Genomic DNA, 25,468 nt, shown 5'->3' on the forward strand with positions numbered 1-25,468 from the left:
TCCTGGCCCTGGTATTTTTTTGGGCAGGCAGGCAGGCAGGAGGCCCTGGGAGGCCTCATTTTTGTTTTTGGCCCTTTTTTTTTTAATTGTTTGCTTTGGTTTTTTTTCAAGAATTAAAGCAAATCAATCCATGAACTGAAATTCATGGAAAATAAACCTCCTAAAAATGAACCAAAAATGAAAACACATTTTTTTTCTCCTGCACATCCTTGCCAGTATCACCCATCCCACAGTGGCATGGCAGCAGCGGATCTCATCCTGCCATGGTCAGAGAGAGGCCTAGGGCACTAACAAATGGGGGATGCGCTTTTCACCTAGGGTGACATTTGCCCCAAATCTGACCCTGTTTGCACTTGCAAACTTTACATTTCTGAGCACACTTTGAAAGCTGGCCTTCTAAAGTCTCAAAAGTGGAGTTTAGTTGAAGACTGGGACCATTTTATTTATTGGAGTAAAGCTGTGAGAACTGACTCATTGCTCAACAATAAATCTACCTAAGAAAAACAGGAAATGTATTGGGTGGGTAGCCACAGGAAATCACCCCCAATTCTTCTCATTACTAGGGACTTGTACAGCTTTGAACCCACATGGAACTAACAGTTTGCTAATCAGAAAACAAGATAGCAAAATTATTTTCTTTAATTTTGGACCCATAAGCAATTGGCCAGAAAGCAGAGGGCCTTCAATAGAGGAAAAAACTGCCGCATCTTGCCTTATTAAAGGCTGTGTTCTGCCAGCAATACTCGGGTCTCATACATACACCGTATCTAAGGGATTTCATGATCCACTGTACAATAGGAGTGATTCTATCAGACTGGAAGTGTGAGCCAGGCATATTCATTTCATTAGCATGCAGATGCAGCTGCCTCACCAAAAATAGATTTCTTAAAATAAAACTGAATGAAACATCTGTTCTCTTGCCTTGTAAAGGCAGGGGAAGCTTTCTTCTCCTATGTCCTCACAGCAGCGTGGTCTCATCTGTGCTTGCATCACCTTTGCGCAGCAGCATCTGGAACTTCTGTCATCGTTCAATCCTGCTTCAGCCTGACTTGTTTGGGTTGGGCAGAATCTAAATTCCTAAAGGAAAGTATTGCAGAAGCCAGAGAGAGAGAGCCTTACCTGTTTCTGAGAGGGTTACAATCCTAAACCTGTTGTAGGTGGATGTCATACTGTGCCTTTAAGAGCAGGAAGAACTGCAAATTATTAATCCCAATAAATGTGTTGAGCCTCCTTGGCATCCGTAAGATGCAAACCTATTGCCACACTACTCAGTAATACCGCATGTTTGCCCATCTGAGAACCTCAGGATTTGAGAGACTACCAGCTTCTAGTTTTACCCTTCAGTTAGAAGTGCTCATTAGGCTGGGTTGTTCATTTCCCTTCTCTTATCAGTCTCCTTGTCACAAGAAAAAAAAAAAATGACTAGCATGGTGTCATTGTAATATCATTAAAGGCAGACTTTCCTAAAAGTTGCTCTGATTTTGCCCCCAGCATTTTTCCCATTGAAAATACTGGGAGACCTTCATTGTTAAACATGAAATCTGGAAAAAAAACCCATTCTAAATCTGCCCATAGGTGTTCTCCTGTGACTAACGGAGAAGATTTTTTGGTTATTGAGCGATTCCAAACTTAGATTATTGAAAGACCGTGTGTGTAATTTAATATACATGCTGGGAGAAATAATTTTATAGAGCATATTTAGATTGTTTCTCTGAAGTTGATTTTTAGACTAACATTTCAACTTAGTATGCATTAATTGACAATGTTCAGTGTATACATTAATTGACAATGTTCAGTGTTCACACACCTTAGTACTTTGGCCCCTCAGCGACTACTGAAAATAACTTTTATGACGAGATTATTTAATGCAGTGTTTTAACATGTATATTAACTGCCAATAATGCCATGCAAACGAAGGGTACATTAACACAAGTTACACAGTAAATGAAAGCAGATAAAGACCAAAATACAGTGCAAGGTTCCACATTGAGAATCACCACCCAGGAAAAGGATCGAGGCACCATCGTGGATAATGTGTTGAAATCCTCTGCTCAGTGTGCAGTGGCAGCCAAGAAAGCAAATAGAATGCTAGGAGTTCTTAGAAAGAAAGGAACAGAGAATAAAACACAGCTTATGATGCTTCTGTATTGCTCCATGGTGTGGAGTATTGTGTATAGTTCTGGTCACTGCTTCTCAAAAAAGATGTAGCAGAATTATAAAAGGTAGAAAGAAGGGAGACCAAAATCATAAAGACGATGGAACAATTTCCTTATGAGGAAAGGCTAAAGAGGATAGGGCTCTTCAGTTTGGAGAAGAGACGGCGGAATGAAGATAAGATAGAGGTCTATAAAATAAATAGTGGTGTGGATGTGGAACAGACAAACCTGAATCGGTTTCTTACTCTTTCAGAAAGTACAAAGACTAGAGGACATGCAAGGAAGCTACTAAGTAGTACGTTTATGAAAAAATATTTTTTTACTCAACACATAAATTATGCTCTAGATTTAATTGCCGGAGGATGTGGCAAAAACTGTTAGTGTTGATGGGTTTAAAGAAAGATTTTGACAAGTTCCTGAAAGAAAAGTCCATAAACCATTATTAATGTACACTTGGGGAAATCCACTGCTTATCCCTGAGATAAGCAGCATAGAATCTATTTACCTTGTGGGATCCTGGCAGATTCTTGTGATCTGAATTGGCCACTGTTGGAAACAGGATACTTGGCTTGATGGACCTTTGGACTGACCCAATATGGCAAATCTTATGTTCTTATGTACTTATATTCTAAAATGGTCATTCCAATCTGTGTTAAAATATGCATGTTAAAACAAATAGTTAATGACACCTGTCCTGTAATTGTTTTTTGTGTTAATGAGTTATCTTAAATTTTGTACATTTTAATACACATTATTTTTCACTGCATTAATAGATAATAAGCTATTTAGCATAACTGTTTATCTTATTAGCTCATTAGCATATATTTTGGGTTAATATTAACACAAGCTAGTGAACATGTGCTAAGAGCACTGTTAATGTGTGTTAAATGTCTGCAATGCCTGGCATTAAATAAAACAGGCATTTAGCACGTATTAACACTTCTATTGCCATTAACGCTGTTTAATCCTTTGGCCTCTGAGTTTGCAAGAAGTATAAGTTTGTGAGCAGTGTTGTAATTTTACAGTAGCTCCTGATATAAAAGTCTTATGTCTTACAATTTGTTTCCTAGTTTGCTAAAAACAAGTGAATTTATAGGAATGTTTTGACAACATATTACGGAAATGTTACAATAAATTCAGTCTAGTTCATGGTTTTTCTACATCAGTTAAACTTTGATTCCATTAAAACATATACATATATCTATATGTCTATCTATAAAGATAATGCTATATACATGACAAATCCATGTTCCTCCATGTGTGCTTTACTAGAGTAGAAAGTTAAATCTGTGGTTTTCTTGATTACCATGCTGCCTGTGCAGAACCTGGCTAACACTACCTGACTATTTTTGCTTTAGTTACAGATAAGCACCATTTCAAACCAGAACAGATGCTGTACAGATTTCGTTATGATGATGGGACATATTATCCAAGAAGTGAAATGCAGGATGTGATTTCCAAGGTATGGCATTACTGGTTATCATTCATATTCAAATCCTCTGCATTGCAGAAACTATTTTTGGCTTTTTCTGTATCACAGAGATATTAAAAGCAGGAACTAAATGGTCCTTTATAGTTTTGTATTCTCCCTACACTGCCCCTCCGAACTTCTTGCAATTTGTTCAGAAAATGTATTTCATATATCCAGGTAACCTGCACATTTGTTTCACATTAATTTTTTTCAATTGTAGAAATACTTTTCATTTGAAAAAGTATCAGGTCACATTGAAACATTCAGCTGCAGAATGAAGCTTTTAATCAGAAACTCTGAAGACATGGTATCCTCTTGGTAGCATATTCTAATGGTGCCCTATATTAAAAAGGAGAAAAACTTAACCAATGATCATCAGTAATGATTCAGACCATTTCAAATACTTGAAATGGTCCATCTAAGTGGACCATTTCAAGTATTTGAAATGGTCCACTTAGACCATTTCAAATGGTCTAAGTGGACCATTTGACCACTTAGACCACTTAGATGGTCTAAGTGGTCAAATGGTCCACTTAGACCATTTCAAATGGTCTAAGTGGACCATTTCAAGTATTTGAAATGGTCCACTTAGACCATTTCAAATGGTCTAAGTGGACCATTTGACCACTTAGGCCACTTAGATGGTCTAAGTGGTCAAATGGTCCACTTAGACCATTTGAAATGGTCTAAGTGGACCATTTCAAATACTTGAAATGGTCCACTTAGATGGACCATTAGACACTGTCCACTTAGACCATTTCAAGTATTTCTATATCTAAGTGGACCATTTCAAATACTTGAAATGGTCCACTTAGATAGACCATTTCAAATGGTCTAAGTGGACCATTTGACCACTTAGACCATCTAAGTGGTCTAAGTGGTCATATTTTTTCCTGATATATCCCCAACACTTTCCATAATAACTACCAATAAATGGATTGTCAATAAACAGTAAAATCCCCCCCATCCCTCCCTCCAACCCCCCACCCTAACATGTCACCAGGAAACCACCGAAAGTCCCAAACATGTCCACAAGCAAAGGGTATAGAGTCGAAAGTCCACTTTAGTCATTCAAGATCAAACTCCGTGCCCGATGTGGTAACGCCTGCAAGTATCCATCCCAGATCTGTAGGAAGCGACATCGTCGTGACGGGCCGGCCTTGGAGGCCAAGTTGTCCATTTGCATCATACGATGGAGGTGAATTCGCCACAACCAAAACGATGGGCCGGCTGCGTCCCGCCAAGTAATAAGGACAACTTTCTTTCCCACCGCCAAGGCCTTTCTCAAAAACCCCCGAAGGCTTGGACCTCGGACCAACGGGTGAGGAATACAATCAAATAGAATCATATATGGGGATAGAGGGAGATTAATCCCTAACAACCGCCTGAGATAGCCCACAACACTCCCCCAAAACTTGCTGATGTTGGGACAAGCCCAAAAGGCATGAGAAAGGGTCCCCGTGTGAGAGTGGCAACGTGGGCACGATGCGGTAAGTGTCAACTTGGCGTGAAAGGCCAGTTGTGGGGGTTATGTATGCCCTGCAAAGCAGCTTGTACTGCATCTCCCTGTAATACATGGAACTGGTAAGTTTAATCAAATTAGTCATACTTGCCTTAAAGACTGCCAGCGGCACCTGAAACACACAATCCCTATTCCATCGTGTCACCGAAATTTGGTATGAGTCAGTTGCCAGCCCCTTAATCAGGTGCTGATAATACAAAGACAGGGACGGCACCTTGGAGCTGCCCAGCCCAAAAAGCTGTACAAGATTTTGAAAATGAGAAGACACTTTTTGGGAAGCCGGGATGGAGGTTACATAGTGTCGAAGCTGCAGGTAACTAAATAAGTGAGTCCCAGCAATCCTATACAAATCCTGAAGCTCAGGGAAAGAGAACATCATCCCTGAAGTGTCAAACATATGGCCTAACCTAGTGAAACCTTTGGCCTGCCAGTCTCTAAACACCCGAGATTCTGAACCCGGTGAGAATTCTGGATTACCCACAATGGGTGCTAAAAAAGCACAAAAAGTAGATATTCCCAGTTGTCTAGTACAAAAGCGCCAGGCATGATGAATGGGTGCAATGAGTGGGTCCCGGCGTAGCTCACTAGAAAGTGCCTTCCCAGGGCACATAAGTACATACAGTAAGTCCAGAGGGGCTACCAACGTATGTTCCGCCACTAATGTCACACAGTGGAAATCCTCCGAAATCCAGTCACGAACAATGCGTAGATTGGCCGCAATATTATACCGATACAAATCGGGGACCCCCATTCCACCCCCGCCCCACTTCAATTTGAGCCAACTCAACGGTATTCTTGCTTTCCTACCCCTCCAGATAAACGCACAGATTAATTTGTCCACCGTCCCCAGGTCAGAAGTGGTAAGAAGAAATGGGAAGTTCTGCAGCACATAAAGCCATTTAGGCAGGAGAATCATTTTGAATAAATTTATCCGGCCCCCCAAGAGAGAGAGGGAATTCATGCCATTGGCGTAGTTTATCTCTCGTCAAAGTTATTAATCGCAGAATATTTAGGGAATAAATGCATTTCACCTCGGTAGAGATATAAACCCCCAGGTATTTAAGCGAATCCGCTGCCCATTTTAATGGGAACCTTCCCGCCTATCGCTCCCGAAGAGAGGGTGGGTATGCCAGAGCTTCTGATTTTTCCCAATTGATTCGCAGACCTGAGAACGACCCGAAGCTGTGAAACAATTGTAAAAGAGCCAACAGGGATTTCTCCGGAGAGGTAAGAAAAATCAAGACATCGTCTGCAAAAGCAGAATATTTAAAAACCTTCTTTTCCGCCCGGGAACAGAACTGCACCCCCCTAATACACGGGGACGCCTGCATTGCCAGGAGTAAGGGCTCCATGGTCAGCAAAAAGAGCAAAGGGGACAGTGGGCACCCCTGACGTGTACCCCGGCCTACTGGAAAGGAAGAAGATATCGCCCCATTCACCAAAATAGACGCCGTAGGGGCTTGGTAAAGCAGTTTTATTACTTGAAAAAAAAACCTTGGAACCCCATGGATTCTAACACCTGATACATAAAACTCCACTCTACCCGATCAAATGCCTTTTCGGCGTCTAGACTCACCACCAAGAATGGAATATCCGAACGCCTGCATAAAGCCATTGCTGCGGCTACACGCCTAATGTTGGTCAACGCATAGCGGTTTTTGACAGAACCCACCTGATCAGGTTGTATCAGGGTCGGCAGAATACTCCCTAAACGATCCGCCATAATTTTAGCCAGAAGTTTATGGTCCACATTTAACAGCGAAATGGGACAATATGCAGATGGCTCCATGGGGTCTCGACCTGGCTTTGGAATCAATATCACATGGGCTGTATTGCCATGCCGGGGAAATGAACCTTGGTCTATCATCTTGTGAAATACTAAAGGAAGGAGATTACTCAGCGGGTCTACCAAACATTTAAAGAACTCAGAGCTATAGGTAGGAAAAATCCAGAATGAGAAAATGGAGTCAAATTTATGAAAATATCATAGTCTGTCATCACAGGTTTGATCTTGTTTTGTCAACCTGGAAAAAAAATGTAAACACATTTGTTAATGTTTATTTCCATGATTTCATGTGAACCATACTATTTTTGTCAATCTGGATAAGGAAACCTCCTCCATAACTCAGCTCTCACCTTAAAACAGGAATTTCTCTCTCTCTCATCTTTCTTCTCTGTAATCTGTTCTTTGTTTGTATTTCCTTTCTTGTGTCAGTTGCAGAGACCGAAGGAAAACAAATGTGTGTTGTCATGTTTTTAGCTTCGATCTCACCATTCCTTCTAGAGTCCTGGGAACAGCAGGAGGAAATGTCAGGTTCAAACACTGTCAGCAGCTTCACTCGCTTCCTCCTCTGCCACAGACTGGCAGTAAATAAAAAATACCCAAACAAATCTCCCTTACCTCCACCCTCCCCCCCCCCCAAAAAAAAAAAAAAGAAAAGCCCTTTATGACTGTGGCTGCAAAAACAGCTGAACTTCCTGCTTCCTTCTGTTGCTCCTGCAGGTCTGGGGATAAAATAAAATGAAAAATATAGCAAAAATTGTAGTCTGAGTCAGAAGACAGTCTCAGACTCAGGAATTGTAGATTTATCCACTGGACCCTCGCTAATAACATATACAGAACTACTGGAAGAGAAATAGAATAGGGAACGAGAGATAGGAAGAAAAGGAGAGAAGTGAACAAACAGAAAAAAAAGTCAGTCTTTCTACAATTAATGTTTTTTTTCAAATAGAGGAAATGGAAAAAAGTATTTAAGTTAAAAAAATACAATATTTTATATGCATATTTCATAACAGTAATAGTACACTCTAGGACACAGTATATCATAAGGCTTTGTTACATCTTAGATGCATGCTGCTATGTGTGGCCATATCCAGCCCCTTACTGTACATTATTTCATAATGATAGCCATTACTAAATATATTTTCCTTGTCTGAGATAATGGCTCCCCCATAGCACATTATCTGTCTGCATTTTGACACTCTTGCCTTCCAAGATAGTTGCTAGCTGAAGAAAGTAAAGACTTTTGCAAATAGTGCATATAAAATGAATCCATTGATCAGTGAGATTGCAATTTACAGTCCAACCTGAATTGGACATGGAGCCCTAAGTAAGAGGTGTATTTATCAATCCATGATCTGAGATAATACATGTTAACACATTTTATTTATTGTGGCTCCAATTGTTTTTAATGGGGGCTTTTCACTAATAATGCTTGACACACCATGGATTGGTAAGTAGACCCCCTAAAAAATCAACCTTTTAATATCCATTTATGATAGTATCACTGGTATATATGAACAAAGGAAAACAAATCACATTTCTGGTTCACAATAATAACATTCACCCATAATTAAGGTTCCCCTGCTCAGATAAGTTATTCATTATTATTATTTTGTGCTCTGACCAGAGTGCCTTACAGTAATGATAATACAAAATATATCACAGGACAGAATTATTTTATTCATTTAGATTTTTATATTCTGCTTTTTGTAGCACTTCAATGTAGATTACATTCAGGTACTGTAGGTATTTCTCTATCCCCAGAGGGCTTACACTCTAAGGCCTAGATTTATCAATCTGCAGTAAATATTGCATGTGATAGGAAAAGGGGTGTATTTTATGGTAATAGCCTAATTATTACAATGTGTGCTATGCATAGGTATTAGAGATGTGCGAAGCCTGGGAGTTAGTGTGTACTAAACCTGAAAACAAATTTTTCCCGAACCAAGCAATTTCATCCTAGACAAATGCACATCCCTAATAGGTATGAGAGAGAGAGAGAGGGACTATCTACCAGGCCCTTGTAGTAGTTAACTATTTATACCTCTATAGGAGGCCCACTTAGTAACTCAAGGTGAGGTATAGGTAGTAGTTTAGGGGTTAGGGGCCTCTTTTACATGCAGTGTGAGACGTATGAGCAGAACAGTACACTCTTGTAAAGATTTGATGTCCTTCAGAGTGAGGAAACTCACACAACGATGAGATTTGTACAATGTTCTCTCAACCTAGCTTGATGGACTCTCTGCCTTCGAGTTGGGGGAACATTGTCTTTACCTTTGGTGGGGTGTTTTAACTACTCCCTTCAGAAGGGATAGATACAGGAAATCTGAGGCCACATGCTTTTTTGTGGAGAAAGGGGGCCCTGGAGCCAATTCATCTTTTGGTGACTAGGTTGTTCTGGTCTATAAGGTCCAAACTGCTCTGGCCTATGAAGTTTGTAAACGTTAACTACATGTCTCAGCTAAATTTAATGCTGGATAGTATTTCTAGTGGTAATATTTAATGATGCCATTAGCATTTTTCTTAGTTAGTGTTCTCCTGTGTGATAATGCTAATGTTCATACACATAGACATTGTATTTGGATGTTAGGTAATACCCTTTGGTACATAGAACTCTTTAATGTTACAAAGATGTTACTAAGTATTTATGTCCCTGTTAAGAATTCTGCCATAACATTCTTTATACTTTGATCAGTATTATTTTCTTAACTGTATATATAACTGTCTCCGACAGGGTGTAAGATTGTACTGTCGTCTTCATAGTCTGTTTACTCCTGCGATAAGGTGAGTTCAACTCTTAATTCCAAAGTGACACTAATGTAAATTAAATATCGGTTCACCTGTAATGAATAACAAATAGAAGTATTTGCAATTATCCTTATTTATTGACCTGTCACTGTATTTATTTATTTTTTTTTTTGCTTAAAACTTTTAATGATGATCAAGCAAGGAGGAATATGTAGAGGCTAATGATGAAAATTATAACTTGCAACAAATATTTCTGTTTGGTGTTTACCGTGGAAAGGTCAGGAGCAGGACCACATAAAGTGAATAAAAAAGACTGAAAGTGAGGTAAACCCCAATTGATTTTTAGAAAATGTATTCATGAGGAGCCAGCTAAACTTAAAATAGATAAGGCGATGGAGCTGGATGGGATACATCCAAGAGTACTAAGAGAAGTCCTGACAGTTCTGCTGGCTGACATTTCCATTGCTTCTTTAAAGTTGGGAACAGTCCCGGATGGCTTGAGAGCAGTGGATGTGGCTCTCATTCATAAAAGTGGAAGCAAGGAGGAGGCTGGGGACTACAAGCCAGTTAGTCTGATCTCTATGGTCAGCAAATTAATGGAATCACTGTGAAAACAGAGGATACTACAGTTTATGGAATCCAATGAATTGCAAGATGCAAGGCAGCATGTTTTTACCAGAAGGAGATCTTTTTAGACACATCTGATCAATTTCTTTAATTGGGTGACCAGAGAGAGCTTTAGATATTAGAGATGTGAATCGTGTGATCGATCGTCTTAACGATCGATTTCGGCTGGGGGGGGGGGAGGGAATCAGATCGTCGCAGTTTTGTTTTTTTAAATATCGTGTAAATCGTAAATCGATTTACAATTTACACCCCGACCCTTTAAAATAAATCCCCCACCCTCCCGAACCCCCCCAAAATGTCTTAAATTACCTGGGGTCCAGTGGGGGGGTCCCGGTGTGATCTTCCACTCTCGGGCACACTAAAACAACCCTAGAACCCACCCCGACCCTTTAAAATAAATCCCCCACCCTCCCGAACCCCCCCCCAAAATGTCTTAAATTACCTGGGGTCCAGTGGGGAGGTCCCGGTGTGATGTTCCACTCTCAGGCCACGGGTGCATTCGATAGAAATGGCGCCGGCGCTACCTTTGCCCTGTCATATGACAGGGCAAAGGTAGCGCCGGCGCCATTTTGGTTCCTGTTCCCCGACGTCGCGAGCATAGGAGATCGCTCCCGGACCCCCGCTGGACCCCCAGGGACTTTTGGCCAGCTTGGGGGGGCCTTCTGACCCCCACAAGACTTGCCAAAAGTCCAGCGGGGGTCCGGGAACGACCTCCTGCACTTGAATCGTGTTGCCGTAATGCAAAATGGTGCCGGCCGTATGGCCATATTACCGTACTGTAAAATGGCGCCAACCCTCCCTTTTTCTCTGGGGTGGGGTGGTGGCATGCTGTTCCGGCACCAGCCGCATTCCATCATCCATTTCGCTCTCAGCTCATGTTTCAGTAGGGTGGTGGCCCGAACTCTGTTGTCACTGTGATTGCCCGCTGATCACTGCAGGCTATTCTTAATGGCATCTGTTCGTTAGCTCTCATTGTCAAGTCTGAACCTGGCCAGTCACTTCACCCTCGCACTGTGTTGCTTCACCAGGCTGCTGCCCCCTCCCCTGTTTCCTGTTCTTTTAATATACAAGATTAAGATTGTAAAACATGTAAATGTGAACAGTTCAAAGAACATTCATGTAACAAGATACATAGGAAGGATTAAGTTAGAAAATGCTAATTTATTTTAACGTTTGTAATTTAAGAATAAAGTATTATTTTTAAGGTGAACATTAAACATTAGTGCTTTTTTCCATTTCAGATTTTTTTTTATATAATGTTATTGAGTACTTCACACAGTATACATATTGACCAATTTCTGATTTTTTCAATTTACAAACACACACACACACACACATATTCAGAAAGAGAGGGAGCTAGGTGAGCTTTCACGGTCTTGAACCTGCCTTGAGCCAAATGCATGGCTCTGGTTTGACACATCATCTTGACAGACAACACGTGAAGTGAGACAAGCCTGAATCACTGCCATTATTACTGATACAGCAGGAGCCATTCAGTCTTTCTTTCCTTGCACCCTGTCATATGTCATATGACAGGGCAAAGGTAGCGCCGGCGCCATTTCTATCAAATGCACCAGTGGCCCGAGAGTGGAACATCACACCGGGACCCCCCCACTGGACCCCAGGTAATTTAAGACATTTTGGGGGGGTTCGGGAGGATGGGGGATTTATTTTAAAGGGTCGGGTGGGTTTTAGGGTTGTTTTAGTGTGCCTGTTTTCCCGCCCTCCCCCTTCCCCTCCCCCTTCCCCCGATTTACGATTTTTGACGATAAATCGGGGGAATTCCTATTATATATCGCCTCTAACGATTTTTGACGATTTAAAATATATCGGACGATATTTTAAATTGTCAAAAAAGATTCACATCCCTATTAGATATATTACACTTGGATTTCAGTAAGGCTTTTGACACAGTTCAGCATAGGTGACTTATAAATAAATTGATCGCCCTTGGTGATTGATGTGAGGACCTGCTGGATAGTTCTGTCCATCTACCAATAGAGGGTCTGGGTGGGCCTCTTGCTCAGACCTCCCGGCCTCATGCTCTGCTGCACAGACACCCTGCAAAGCCTCATAGTTTTATGGCTTGTATGTCCTGCTGTGGACATCTTGATCTGGCTGGATTCTGCTTATATTCCAGCCTCCGATTCAGTATCTTGCCAGAGTGGAGAACCTAGCCTTGGCCCTTCTTCCTGGTGCTCTTACTCTGGTGCCATCTTTGTGCCTAAATCCAGAAGACTTCTTCATTTCTAGTTTCTACTTTCAGAGTTCCTTCTTGTCCTTTGAGGAGTTCCTGGTTTCCTGTGCTCTAGCTCCTTGCTCTGTTTCAAATTTTGAACTTTTCATTAGCATCAGGGCCTACTCTGTTCCTCAAAGCTCCCTGGTCACCAGTACCTGAGGGCTTAACCGAGGAAGGTGGTTGGCATAGGCAGAAGATGTCCAGCTTTCCTGTTTTTATTGTCTTTGGCCTGATTCATCTCTCTAGATGTTAGGCTGCTCATTTCTGGAGCAAACCCCTGAGGATTACCATCATAACTGACTTGTTTAGAATCTGATTGAGTGGTAGGTGGCAAAAGGTGGTGATAAATGGAGTTTGCTCTTAGAAGAGGGATGTTACTAACATTGTATAACAGGGACTAGTTCTTTTCAACATTTTTGTGAGCAACATCACGGAAAGGTTTGCCTTTTTGTAGATGATAACAAAATCTGCAACAGGGTAGACAGCCAGGATATGTGGAAAATATGAGGAGGGTTCTAGTGCAGCTTCAGGAATGGTCTAAGGTCTGATAGCTAAGATTTAATAGTAAAAAAATGCAGAGTTATTTATTTAGGCTGCAAAAATCCAAGGGAGTAATACTATATAAGAGGAGACATTTTTCTAAGCATGAAAGAAGAGTGGGATCTGAGGGTAATCTTGTCTGATGGTCTCAAGGTGGCTAGAAGTTGGGTAAAGTGAGAACAAAAGCCAGAAATGTGCTTGGCTGCAAAAGGAGAAGAATGGTCAGCAGAAAATGGGAGGTGATGTTGCCCCTGTATGAGTTCCTTGTGAGATCTCATTTGGAATACTGTGTATAGTTCTGGAGACCACTGAATGATCTAAACCAGTTGGAGTCAGTCCAGAGGGTGACTACTAAAGTAAATCATCTTCATTCTAAAGCATATGGGAACAGACATAAAGATATCAATATGTGTACCCTAGAGAAATGGTGGGATAAGAGAAATATGATAATGACATTTAAATACCTCCAAGGCGGGCTTCCTTTAAAGGAAAAGAATGAAGGTCATGAGATGAGGGAGAAAGGAGGTAGCAGAGGAATGATCTAAGGAAACATTTCTTTATAGAGAGGTGTAGTGGTTATATGAAACAACCTCCCTGGGAAGGTGGTGAAGACAAGGATATTATCCGAATTCATGAAAATATGGGATAAGCACAGGAGATTTCTGAGGGAGTGATAAGGACTCAAACATTGAATGGTTACTGTAGGTGGACAGGCCATATGTTTTTTATTCTGCCATCATGTTTCAATATTTCTATGTAAAAGAATACATATATGTACATAATTCTATCTATAGGATTCTTTTAAGCATCTGCTTACCCATGGATAGCATAGTTTAATAAAATGTGTGCATTCAAAAATTACCATTAACCAATAGCAAACAAGAAAAAATATAAACAACACAAAAGTCAACTACTATCTTAGCATCCTCATGAACTTAATTGGCACTCGTACTCACAAAAGTAGGTTACTTGTTAATGTGCAAAAATGTGCATTATTAGAAGGAAACTTTCAAACTGGCATGCATATGCTCTTTGGTGCGCCCAGATAGGTGGTCATTTTATAACAGGTGCATTTATGCATGCATGTTGTAAAATAGCTTGTGCACGCACACATGTTCATCCAATTTTAAGTGGATGTGCGGATGCGTGCACAAATCCTGCTTCTACCGCATAAGTCAGGAGAATTTAAAAGGGACATATGATCACACCATTGCCAGTTCCACCAGTTAGTCCACCACTTAACCCAGTTAACAGCTAGGTCCACCAACTTATCCCCCCCCCCCGAGCTTAATAGCCTTCACCTCCCCCAGTTATCCCAGAACCTTAAATCACCTCAATTATGGCAAGTTTGTATTTTTTTTTTAAGTTACAGCTCCTCCATAGCAAAAGTAAACTTATGTGCCACTGGCCCTGGGCACATGCCCAGACACATAGACATTTATGAGCTCATCTCTTGGCCACACCAAGAAAGGCCCATGCCCTCCCCCTTTTTGAAAACGTTTGAGCTGTCTGCGCCGTGGGATATATGTGTGTTTCTGGATGGCTTTTAAAAATCGATTTGCGCGCACCAGCCCGACTTGTGTGTGCATTCCCCAATTGATGCACGTGCCAAGCTTTTAAAATTCACCTTTTAGTGAAGAAGGCCCATTAGAAATAATAGGTGCTGCAGTAAATAACATTTTGTTTTTGCCCACTAACACAATACACCTTTATGAATAAGGGTGTAAGTTAATTTAAATCCAAGAATGCATAGTAACCCAACTCTGCACCAGACTAAAATGTTATGCAATCTTAGGGGTAAATTTTAAAAGATACGCGCGGGCGTCCATGTGCCCGCGCTACCCGGCGCGCACACCAGGATGCCTGATTTTATAACATGCGCGCGCAGCATTGGGGATCAGCGTGCACACAAGTGCATCTCGCACGTGCCGACGCCTGCGGCTTTCACCCGTTCTCTCCCAGGCCGCTCCAATTCAGGAGCGGCCTGGGAGAGAACCTCTTCCCCTTACCCTATCCTTCCTACCCCCCCTTTCTTTAACTTACCTCTTGTGCCTGCCTGCAAATGGTCGCTGTGCCAGAGGCCTGTGGCCCTGCCCCGCCCCTTCCACGCCCCGCCCCTTCCACGCCCCTTTTTTGAAGCCTGGGACTTAGATGCGTCCCGGGGCTTTATGCGTGTCGACGGGCGTTTATAAAATAGGCTCTGCGCGCGTAACCCCTATGGATTTATGCGCGTAGGGCTTTGAAAATCAGACTCCTTGGTGTAGCACCATGCACTATTCAGAAAAACAAATTACTTTTAAAAAGTACTATTTGTTCTATATATTCTAGCAAATAGTCCAGGTTTTATATCCCTGACTGTTTACGACCTCCTGCCAAGGCTGTCAGAAAGCATGAATTTCTTGATAGTATCCCACAGCAGGTTTTAGTACCATTGAGAAGAGAACACAGAGTTTCTAGTGCGCATCAAGGCCGAGAACTGCTGAGCCCATGCATTTTTAAACTGCCATTTGCTCTTTTGAAGACAGTAATGCAATCTTATAATTTTGTAGACCCAGGGAGTGGGATGGGAGTGGGGGATGTTGCATTCCATTTTACATGGAGACATCTTTGTAGTGTGTAATGTTGAAGTGGTACTTTACTTAACCAAGGTGACATAATATTTTCTTGTCTCTTTTCCCTTCTCATGTGTTGACAGGAGTATGCATTGCATTATTGTTGTAGAGGTTTTGGTACTAGAAAAGGTACATTTAAGGATAAAATTTCAATAAGGCACCTTACAGTCAAAGTGTGCCTACTTTTTCAGCCCACATAAAGCAGCCTGATCTTCATACCAAACTACCTGTCTAGTAGTGTTTGGAGATTATATTCTTATGTGTATAACAAGTGCATGCATACTTTAAGTCAATTTAAATGAGGGCATATGGAAAGGCACTGCCTACGTGCCTACACTGCGGAAACTCAAATGTGCCTGCGGAGTTTTTCTCTCCTGACCAAATTACATCCCCAGGAATGCCCTTTTACTGCAGCTAAAAGTACGTACATTGTAAAAGTGCATGAATACTTTTAGCTGACTGAAAATCCACTTAAGTAGATTCAGTTCACTCTAACCACATAACTCCTGGGTTGTTTTTTTTTTGCTGGTGAATATCCTGCCTGACTAAGCCTTTGAAAATCTACCCCTTAAAGTTTGCATGATTAAAGAAATGTTTTATTTTTGCAGGGATAAAGATTACCACCTCAGAACCTACAAATCTGTAGTCATGGCAAACAAGTTAATAGACTGGCTCATTGCACAGGTAATTACACTTGAAGGGTTGTTTCTTTTCTTTATATTTCTTTATTAAAATTTGATTAGCCGCATATACATTTTGGATGTAATTTTGTAACATTGCATATGTTACACAAATTTTCAAAGTAGACTTAGGCGCATAAGTCCATTTTGAAAATTATCCCTCCAAAGCTACCTGCATACACCTGCTATAAGATCCATACACATTTTCCATGAAATTTAAATGCATGTAAGTGCAAAGCCCTCTCCAACTCCGCCCCTGGGAACCCTTCTGCTCAGTCTGGGTAAGCTTCTGCTTGAACAGGACATACAATACATATTTATGTTTCCCTGCCAATCAGGCAGGCATTTTTGTAAAAGGCCATTACTGGCAGGTAAATCAGTTTTACCCGCATTTCCATCGGTAAAACATAAATAACATCCTAGTCACAAACAATGTGCACGTGCTAAAAAGAAGCTTTTGCCAATGTAAAAAGCCCATTTAGCATGGGAGACCCTTTTATTATGGGGCTTGGTTTAGTCCCCGTTACAGAAAAAGGCTCCTTTAATCAACAGAGTCTTGCCCTCCTGATCCCTGATCCTACCTCCCATAAAACAATATGCTAATCTCACCTTCCATCATCTAGTCCTTAAATACAGGCTCAACCAGTCCCCATGTTTGATAGCCATTTTAGAAATGACTTGTGGCATGATAATGTTTCCAAGGATTATCTAATAAGAGCAGAGCCCAGGAGTCCTAACTCCCCTATCCTGTGCCCTAGTAGAGCGTCTACTTCTCATGAATATCTAAATGGGCATTCGTCATCTGATAAACTTATCTGTTAATAAAGATAAACATTGCCAACAAAATTGTGAAATGTCTGAGGTTCTGCAGGAAAAATAGAGGGAGGTAAACCAGAACATGAGAAAGGTAAGTTGAGCCAGAGTCAGCTAAGAAGCCTGGGTTAGCGCTAAGATCTAAACACAGTCAAGCTGAAGTAATTAGAGGGAAAAAAAAAAAGCAACCGACAATCCTTATTTATTTAAACTATTTATATTCTGCTGATCCACAAATCTCAGCGGATTGCAAATAACGCACTAAAATTCTTACTAAACCTGATTAGAAAACCATCCAATGTTTGTCTGTTCTTTCTTTTCTTGGATTTTTCCATTTCTGATCTGTATCTGCCACCTTGTTTCTTCTCCTCTTCACATTTTTCTCTTCTTTTTGTCATTTCTTCATCTTTTGTTTTCATATTCTTTTTTCTTTTTTTTAACTTTGTATTTAAATAAACCCAGAATAGAGACAAGGCTTCTGTGTCTTACACAAGTCTCCAACAATTGCAAACCAAGGCACAGCATCAAAATATTGTCCCTCTCTAGTTACAAAGAATGATAATATTTCCAGTAAGGGTTCCAAATCCTGTTATATAACAACTCTTTATCATTTAACATAGATGTTAACTTTTCGATTAAAGCAACTGAATGGACCTGCCAATGATCCAATGAAGGCATAGATTTCCAATTCAAAACAATGGCTAAGCACACCACATGTAATAACTGTTAGAGATGTGAATCGTGTCCTCGATCGTCTTAACGATCGATTTCGGCTGGGAGGGGGAGGGAATCGTATTGTTGCCGTTTGGGTGTGTAAACTATCATGAAAAATTGTTAAAATCGTGAGCCGGCACACTAAACCCCCCTAAAACCCACCCCGACCCTTTAAATTAAATCCCCCACCCTCCCGAACCCCCCCCAAATGCTTTAAATTACCTGGGGATCCGGCGGTGGTCCAGAACGGCGGCGGTCCGGAACGGCCCCCTCAATAGGATCGTGTTGTCTTCAGCCGGCGCCATTTTTCAAAATGGCCGCCGCAAAATGGCGGCGGCCATAGACCAAAACGATTTGACGGAGGAGGTCGTTCCGGACCCACGCTGGCCTTTTGGCAAGTCTTGTGGGGGTCAGGAGGCCCCCCCAAGCTGGCCAAAATTTTTCTGGGAGTCCAGCGGGGTTCCGGGAGCGATTTCTTGCCGCGAATCGTTTTCGTACGGAAAATGGCGCCGGCAGGAGATCGACTGCAGGAGGTCATTCAGCGGCACCCCCGCTGAACGACCTCCTGCAGTCGATCTCCTGCCGGCGCCATTTTCCGTACGAAAACGATTCGCGGCAAGAAATCGCTCCCGGAACCCCGCTGGACTCCCAGAAAAATTTTGGCCAGCTTGGGGGGGCCTCCTGACCCCCACAAGACTTGCCAAAAGTCCAGCGGGGGTCCGGAACGACCTCCTCCGTCGAATCGTTTTGGTCTATGGCCGCCGCCATTTTGCGGCGGCCATTTTGAAAATTGGCGCCGGCTGAAGACAACACAATCCTATTGAGGGGGCCGTTCCGGACCGCCGCCGTTCTGGACCACCGCCGGATCCCCAGGTAATTTAAAGCATTTGGGGGGGGGGGTTCGGGAGGGTGGGGGATTTAATTTAAAGGGTCGGGGTGGGTTTTAGGGGGTTTTAGTGTGCCGGTTTTCCTGCCCTCCCCCTTCCCCCGATTTACGATTTTTTAACGATAAATCGGGGGAATTGGTATTGTATCGTGGCCCTAACGATTTTTTGACGATTTAAAATATATCGGACGATATTTTAAATCGTCAAAAAACGATTCACATCCCTAATAACTATTGTATCAACAATTTCTGATACTTGCCTAGTCTTTGGTTACCCCATACACCCAAGAGACAAAGCCCAGAGTTTAAAACCACTGTTTGTCCAGTTATATGTCCCACTCTCTGCCAAAAGGCAGATATATATGAGCAATCCCACCAAACATGCATATACCATTTTGCCCACAACCACGCCAACACAAAGGGGAGGCTGCAGCATCAAACTTACAGTAGAGCATGGGATATCTATAACTTCTCATTATTATTCTAACCAACAATTCAGCCCTTTTAGCACATAAAGACTTATGCGCTTTGCAAAAAATGAGCCTCCATGTCATAGGTTCTAGCCAAAGCCCAAAATCATCTGCCCAAAATTCTTCAACCTTCAAAATGGGGGTACAGTTCAGGTGGGCTTGCATAATTGCTCTATAGAGAACACACTTTTCTCCTAGTAAGTTCCCCAGCAAAAGCTAGCTCTACCGGTGAAGGCCTGGCCCACTGCCAACCCTCTCTCTGCTTTCTGCTCAGCACCTAAAGCAGGTGAGTATAGAATAATTGGGACTGGGCAGAGATTTTAAATTCTTCTTGAAGCTCCTCAAAGGATCTAACCCTGTCCTCTTTGTACAAATCATTCAAACATTTCCGCCTCCCACCATTGTTTTGCCTCGTGTCTATAAGTATTCAGAACCAAAGCAGGGTTCTTCCACAGGGGTAAAAATGTCAAGGGGCCCTCTCCAATAATACCCAGCCCTCTATAAAGTGCTCTCCAGGATTTAACTGTACAGGTAATGGTGGGGCAAATTCTACAAACTCTTCTACTCTATGTAAGTAATGAGAGAAGATCGGTCTCCCCCACCATGTTCTTCTCAATAGCTAACCATGGCAACAATCTATCTCTATATAACCATGAAAGGATTCCCCATAAGCGAGCGGCCCAAAAATAAGCTTGTAGGTCTGGAAATGCCATGCCTCCCCATTCCTTAGGTCTACTCAAAGTACACAGCTTAACCCTTGCAGGTCTACCACCCCACAAAAACTCCAAAAGCATGCTATTCATTGTTGTAAAAAATTTGTTTAGGAAGAAAGCAAGGCAAATGTTGAAATAAATAAAGCAGCCTTAGTAAGATAATCATCTTAATAACGTTAATTCTACCTCCCCAATAAATATAATTGCCCCACCATTCCTGCATATCTTGGTGAAAATTGGTGCATAATTGAGCCGATAAAGATCCCCAAATTTACTGGGCACAAAAATACCTAAGTATTTAATATGAGACAGTGCTTTTTTGAAGGGAGCAAAAAGGGATGTCCTCCACATTGCTAACACCAGTAGAAAATATTTTTGGTTTGTGATAATGCACCTTATATCCAGCAACTTCCCCAAATGTCGCCAATTCTGCTAACAACCTCGGCCCCAATCCTTTAGGCTTAGCTAAAAATAATAACACATCGTCTGCGTATAGGGATATTAGATGCAATTTCTCTTCCACTGGTATACCCTGTATCTCCCTATTAGCCTGCAGACAAATTGCCAAGAGTTCTATGGCCAGGAGATAACGGGCAGCCTTGCCAAGTGTCCTTCTGGATGGGGAAGAAGTCCTAGATATACCCATTTGTGATAATTCGAGCCCTCAAGTGATCATACAACACTCAAATCCAGTCGCTAAATTGCTCAGGAACCACATATTTGCAGAGAGCAGCAAATAAGAAAGGCCAATGCAACCTATCAAAGACTTTCTCAGCATCCAGACTGATCACCAATCCAACAGTCTTATCGAGCTTAGCCACAGCCATCAAATCAAATAACCATCTAATATTATACACTGAAAAACGACCCTTAACAAAGCTCGACTGATATTGCCCTATTAGAGATCCCAGGCAATTTTCCAGCCGAAGCTTCAGTACCTTAGCCAAAAGTTTCATATCTGTATTCAGTAGGGAGATGGGCCTATAAGCTTTCAACTCAGTAGTGTCTTGCATGGGCTTGAGCAGCAGAATAATATTAGCATCTGTCAGCATTCCCGCTTGCTCCGGATGCTGCTGCAAATAATTACATAAAGATTTCAGAGGGGAATCAACTCTGATAAAAAAAAAAAGAATAATTGTAAAAATCTATAGAATAGCCATCCGGTCCAGGACTTTTCCTAGTCAGTAGCTGGGAAATCGCTTCCTGTAGTTCCAGCATAGAAATTGGTGCCTCCAATTTATCCTTTTGAGCCTGTCAAAGTTGGCATATCCAACCCCTCCAATTAACCAGCTATCACTGCGTCAGATGCCTGTCCCTTTGCAGAATACAAAGAGAGAAAAAATTCCTTAATGCTTTCATCTCTATAAACCAATGCACCATCTGCTTGCTTAATCTTCTTGATCAAGGTACGCTGAGTCTGCCTCCACAACAAATGTACCAAAATAGTTCCCGCCTTATTTCCATATTCATAGTAATGCTGTCTAGAATATTGCATGGTTCTTTCTACATTCCCCAGTTGTAACTCCCTGAGATCCACCCTGCAGTTTCCCAAAGCCCGATTAAAGGCAATGTGAACTTGTACATTTACGTGCTCATTCTAAATGACTATTTTCTGGAGTTTTTCTTTCTTGTGATGCGAAGTATAACTGATAGTATAACCCTGCAATACTGTTTTCAAAGTTCCCTATAATAGTACTGGAAAATATTCAACCAAGTTATGAATCTCAAAGAATTGTGCCACGGCCAGTTGAATCATGTTGTAAAAGGGCTTTTGACACAACATGGAGGCATTTAGCCTCTAGCTTTTACCCTGTGAAGACTGTGGATTCATCTGAACTGGCAACCAAAGAGGATTGTGATCCAGAATGACTCGAGGCAAAATATCTGCAAGGCCCACTTAACTCATTAGCACTCGAGAGCATAGAAAAAAAATCTGTGCAGCTATGAAATTGAAATCGAGGAAATAATAAGTGAAATCTTTTCCAGACAGGTTTTGTTCCCTCCAAACAAGTGGAGGATATCCTCAGACCGGCCCTCTTCTCCCCAAGTAAACTCCAAACATCCAGCAACCCCAAGCGTGTCATCATTTCTTGCAGTGTCCCTGCCAACCCGCCCATCTGGCCACCCAAGGACCTATCTACTTTGGGATCTAGGCAGACATTCCAATCCCCACTGATCACGGTTGGATAAGTCGAAAAGGCCTGAACCACCTTACCCAATTTAGCATAGAACTCCTACTGCTAGACATTCGGTCCAAAAACATTAGCCAGCACAAAATGTTCCCCTTTCAAAGAACATTCCATTAACACATACCTGCCATCCCCATCTGACTGGAACTTATGCACCCCTAATGGGACAGGTTTATGTATGAGGATACAAACACCATGGCTTTTGGGGTTAAATGAGGCATATTCAATATATCCCAGCCAGTCCCTAACTAATCTAGAATGTTCCAAATCATTCAGGTGTGTTTCCTGAACAAATACCACATAGGCACCCTTTTTCTTCAAATAATCCAGAATTTGCCTTCTTTTGATTGATGACTCATTTCCATGAACATTTAGGGAGACTACATTAAGGGGAGAACTAGCCATACTCATGAATCAAAATTAACATACCACCCCAAAGCAATAAGAAGAGAAAGCTAGTGCTTGCATCTGATAGTTTTAATACCCACACCCCCAAAGGAGGCTCTACAGATCCTTAACCTACCAACCTCATACTCCATCCCATCCCACCCCACAACCCAAACCAAACCCTACAAACACTACATCCAGGCACCCAAATTGGGAAGCTCTTAGGATGACCCAACCCAGAAAAACACCCTTGACTAATCTCCCACCCAACAGATGAGAAACAGGACGTGGAGGATATCCTCAGACCAGCTCTCTTCTCCCCAAGTAAACTCCAAACCACACCCTCAAACCATTCAATATAACATTTTGAGAATCCCACATTCAGTTCCATAAAAGATGCCTGGGTTGTAGAAAAAACATAGTCTACTTTGCAACTCTTCCTCCAGATGTCTTCAGCTCTCACAGATGAAGAACTGACATGAATATCCCAATTCGCACCGTCAGGTTGAGCCACCGACATCAATACTACACGAATCCATCACTACCCAAGACCCAAAATTGCAGATCTCTGGAACATTATTAGCAGGAAAAAAAGGAACTATGTACCTTTCCCACCCATTCTCTCACCCAGTCCCTGAACCACACTAAAAACGTTCACCATCATGCCTTTACACCCTTTCTTCCCCTGCCCCGTAGATTTGTAATATGCAGTAGAAATAAAAATAATAACAGCCAAACCTCCTTCAGAAAGAGGAAGGGCTATTTAGAATGGAGGACCATTGAATAAAAGCTCCCTCACCCAAGAAAGCTCACAGAGGAGAGAAATAAGGAAAAAAAAGGGAGAGAGAATGAACCCCATTCCACACTATTTAATGAAGAATATCAGGCATCAGCTTCTTCTGCCTTGTTCAGCTCCTGCAAGAGGGTCTGCACCACTTGCACAGAATCACAGATCACTGGTTTGCCTCCACGAATCACCCTCAGCCATGCCGGATAAAGCAATGGTGTACTTCAGGCCCCTGTTCCTCAGCTCCCGTTTAACCTCCGCAAATGCCATTTGGCACCTCTGCGGAAAAGTCCTGGAACAGGAATATATGCACTCCCTGATAGCGTAGTTCTTTCTGTTGTCACCCTGCTTCCATAAGCTGGCATTATATCCACGAAGTTGTACATATAGACTATAACAGCCCTAGGACCTTTGTTTGCTTTAGGCATCAGTGCCAGTGTACAATGTACATGGTCTAACTTTATTTTGCTCCCTTTAAAGTCGGCCTTAACCAGCGCCAGCAGCCAACTAGAAAAAAAGCTTAGCTCATCAGCTCTGTCCAATTTCTTGGGCTCCCCTCTCCTCCCCTGACCCACTTATTGCCCTGCCCTGTTGTCACCTGTATATTCTGACATGATTGTATACAGTGCTCTGCTGATCGACTGTTTCATCTGCCATGATTGTATATAGCTCATACTTCTCCACCTTCAGCTCCCCTCCTTCATCCTTCCCCCTTCTTCGTTCCTTGATTTTTTAGCACCACCCTACTCGATTGTATTTAATGATATGTTAGCACCATTCTTCTCGACTGTATTTCATTTGTTGCCCCTTGCTCCGCTCTGCCCCTTTGCATTTAATGTTTCTTCCCCCTGCTCCCCTTATACCCTTTTCCTCTCAGTTTTATTCTGTAATGTCTTGCTCCTCTCTACACGACTGTATTTTATGTTTCTCCATCTTTGCTCCCTTTACCCCCCACCTTTTTGAGTTTTATCTTGCAACGTTGTATTTAGTGTTTATTGGATGGTTCCTTCACCCCTGTACCTTGTTTCCTGCCGGATACCGTTCCTATCTTTTTCTCTCCTGCACTTTTTTCACCCCTTTGTCCTTTCTCTTAGCTTCCTCGCTGCTCCCCTCTTCCCGCCCTGTTTTTTGTATTTTCCTTCTGCAGTTATATGTGAACCGGCATGATGTGCCTACGAATGTCGGTATAAAAAGCTAATAAATAAATAAATATTCTCAAATTGTTGCGCCGACTCTGGTTTTCCAGGTCATCTTGCTTTTCAGCCATTCTGCCATGTGCACATGCAAAGGCCTCTAGCTACTGCCGCGAGACAGTCAGGGACATTTCCATCTCCTCCACCCTTTCAGCAATGTTATCCAGCCATGTTGTGGTCTCCTCCACTGTCGATACAACCTGTGACATACAATCAACCACTGACTCAAGTTTAGCATGGAGGCTGGCATGGATCTTATCACTTAGCTGTTTTATGGCGACTTTCACTGCTTCCACGATGTCCACCGGCAGCGCACCATCAGCCATGCTGTCTTCATCGGAGGCAGCCTCCGTGCTGCAGGCTGCTTTTTCCAATGCTGATTTCCTGCAAGTGCGTTCACCTCCTGATCCCCCCCACAACATCGGCAGGGACTTCTTTGCTGTCTTCTCAGCCACTGCTAATAATGGGAGCCCACAAAAAGTAGGAGGTTTGGCCGGTTTAAGGGGCACGGAGCCGGGAGCTCAGGGGATCAGCGTCTGCTCAGCAGCCCTGCATCACCAGAAGCCCATATTCTGTCTTTTGTCTTTTCATATTCTGTCTTTTCTTCCTAGCACTACAATTCCCTTCCCCTTAGATCAACTGCTCTGAATCCTCAGCATAGTCTGTCCCTCAACCTCTCTCTCTCTCTATGCCAGTCCATTCTGGTTCTTTATTCTCTCTTGCCCCAACTCAGTTCATCCCTTTCCATTTTTCCCTTTCCTGTTTCTTTTTGTTCTTCTTTAGCCTGGTCATTCTCCTTTTTTTCCCCTCTATCTCCCCCTACCCACCCTAATTTCCTCCTCTGCCCCAAGGCCTATCTCCATTCTTCCATTCTTTGCTCACCACTTGCATGCCACTTCCTTTCATCCACTTGCTTCCATCTTGTTCTCTTTGCTTGT

At 42.2% G+C, this 25,468-nt stretch overlaps 1 protein-coding gene across 1 annotated transcript in view; it reads left to right on the forward strand.

Moving 5' to 3' along the window:
- The window catches only part of PREX2 (phosphatidylinositol-3,4,5-trisphosphate dependent Rac exchange factor 2), a 922,406-nt gene that overhangs the window by 332,111 nt on the left and 564,827 nt on the right, over positions 1 to 25,468 (forward strand). Inside the window, exons 12-14 of the mRNA XM_029591436.1 lie at positions 3,515 to 3,618; positions 9,667 to 9,716; positions 16,307 to 16,382. Coding sequence (XP_029447296.1) covers positions 3,515 to 3,618; positions 9,667 to 9,716; positions 16,307 to 16,382 — 230 coding nt within the window. The remainder of the gene's footprint in view (positions 1 to 3,514; positions 3,619 to 9,666; positions 9,717 to 16,306; positions 16,383 to 25,468) is intronic.

This window comes from Rhinatrema bivittatum, chromosome 2 (genome assembly GCF_901001135.1).
Source record: "Rhinatrema bivittatum chromosome 2, aRhiBiv1.1, whole genome shotgun sequence".
Classification (NCBI taxonomy): Eukaryota; Metazoa; Chordata; class Amphibia; order Gymnophiona; family Rhinatrematidae; genus Rhinatrema; species Rhinatrema bivittatum.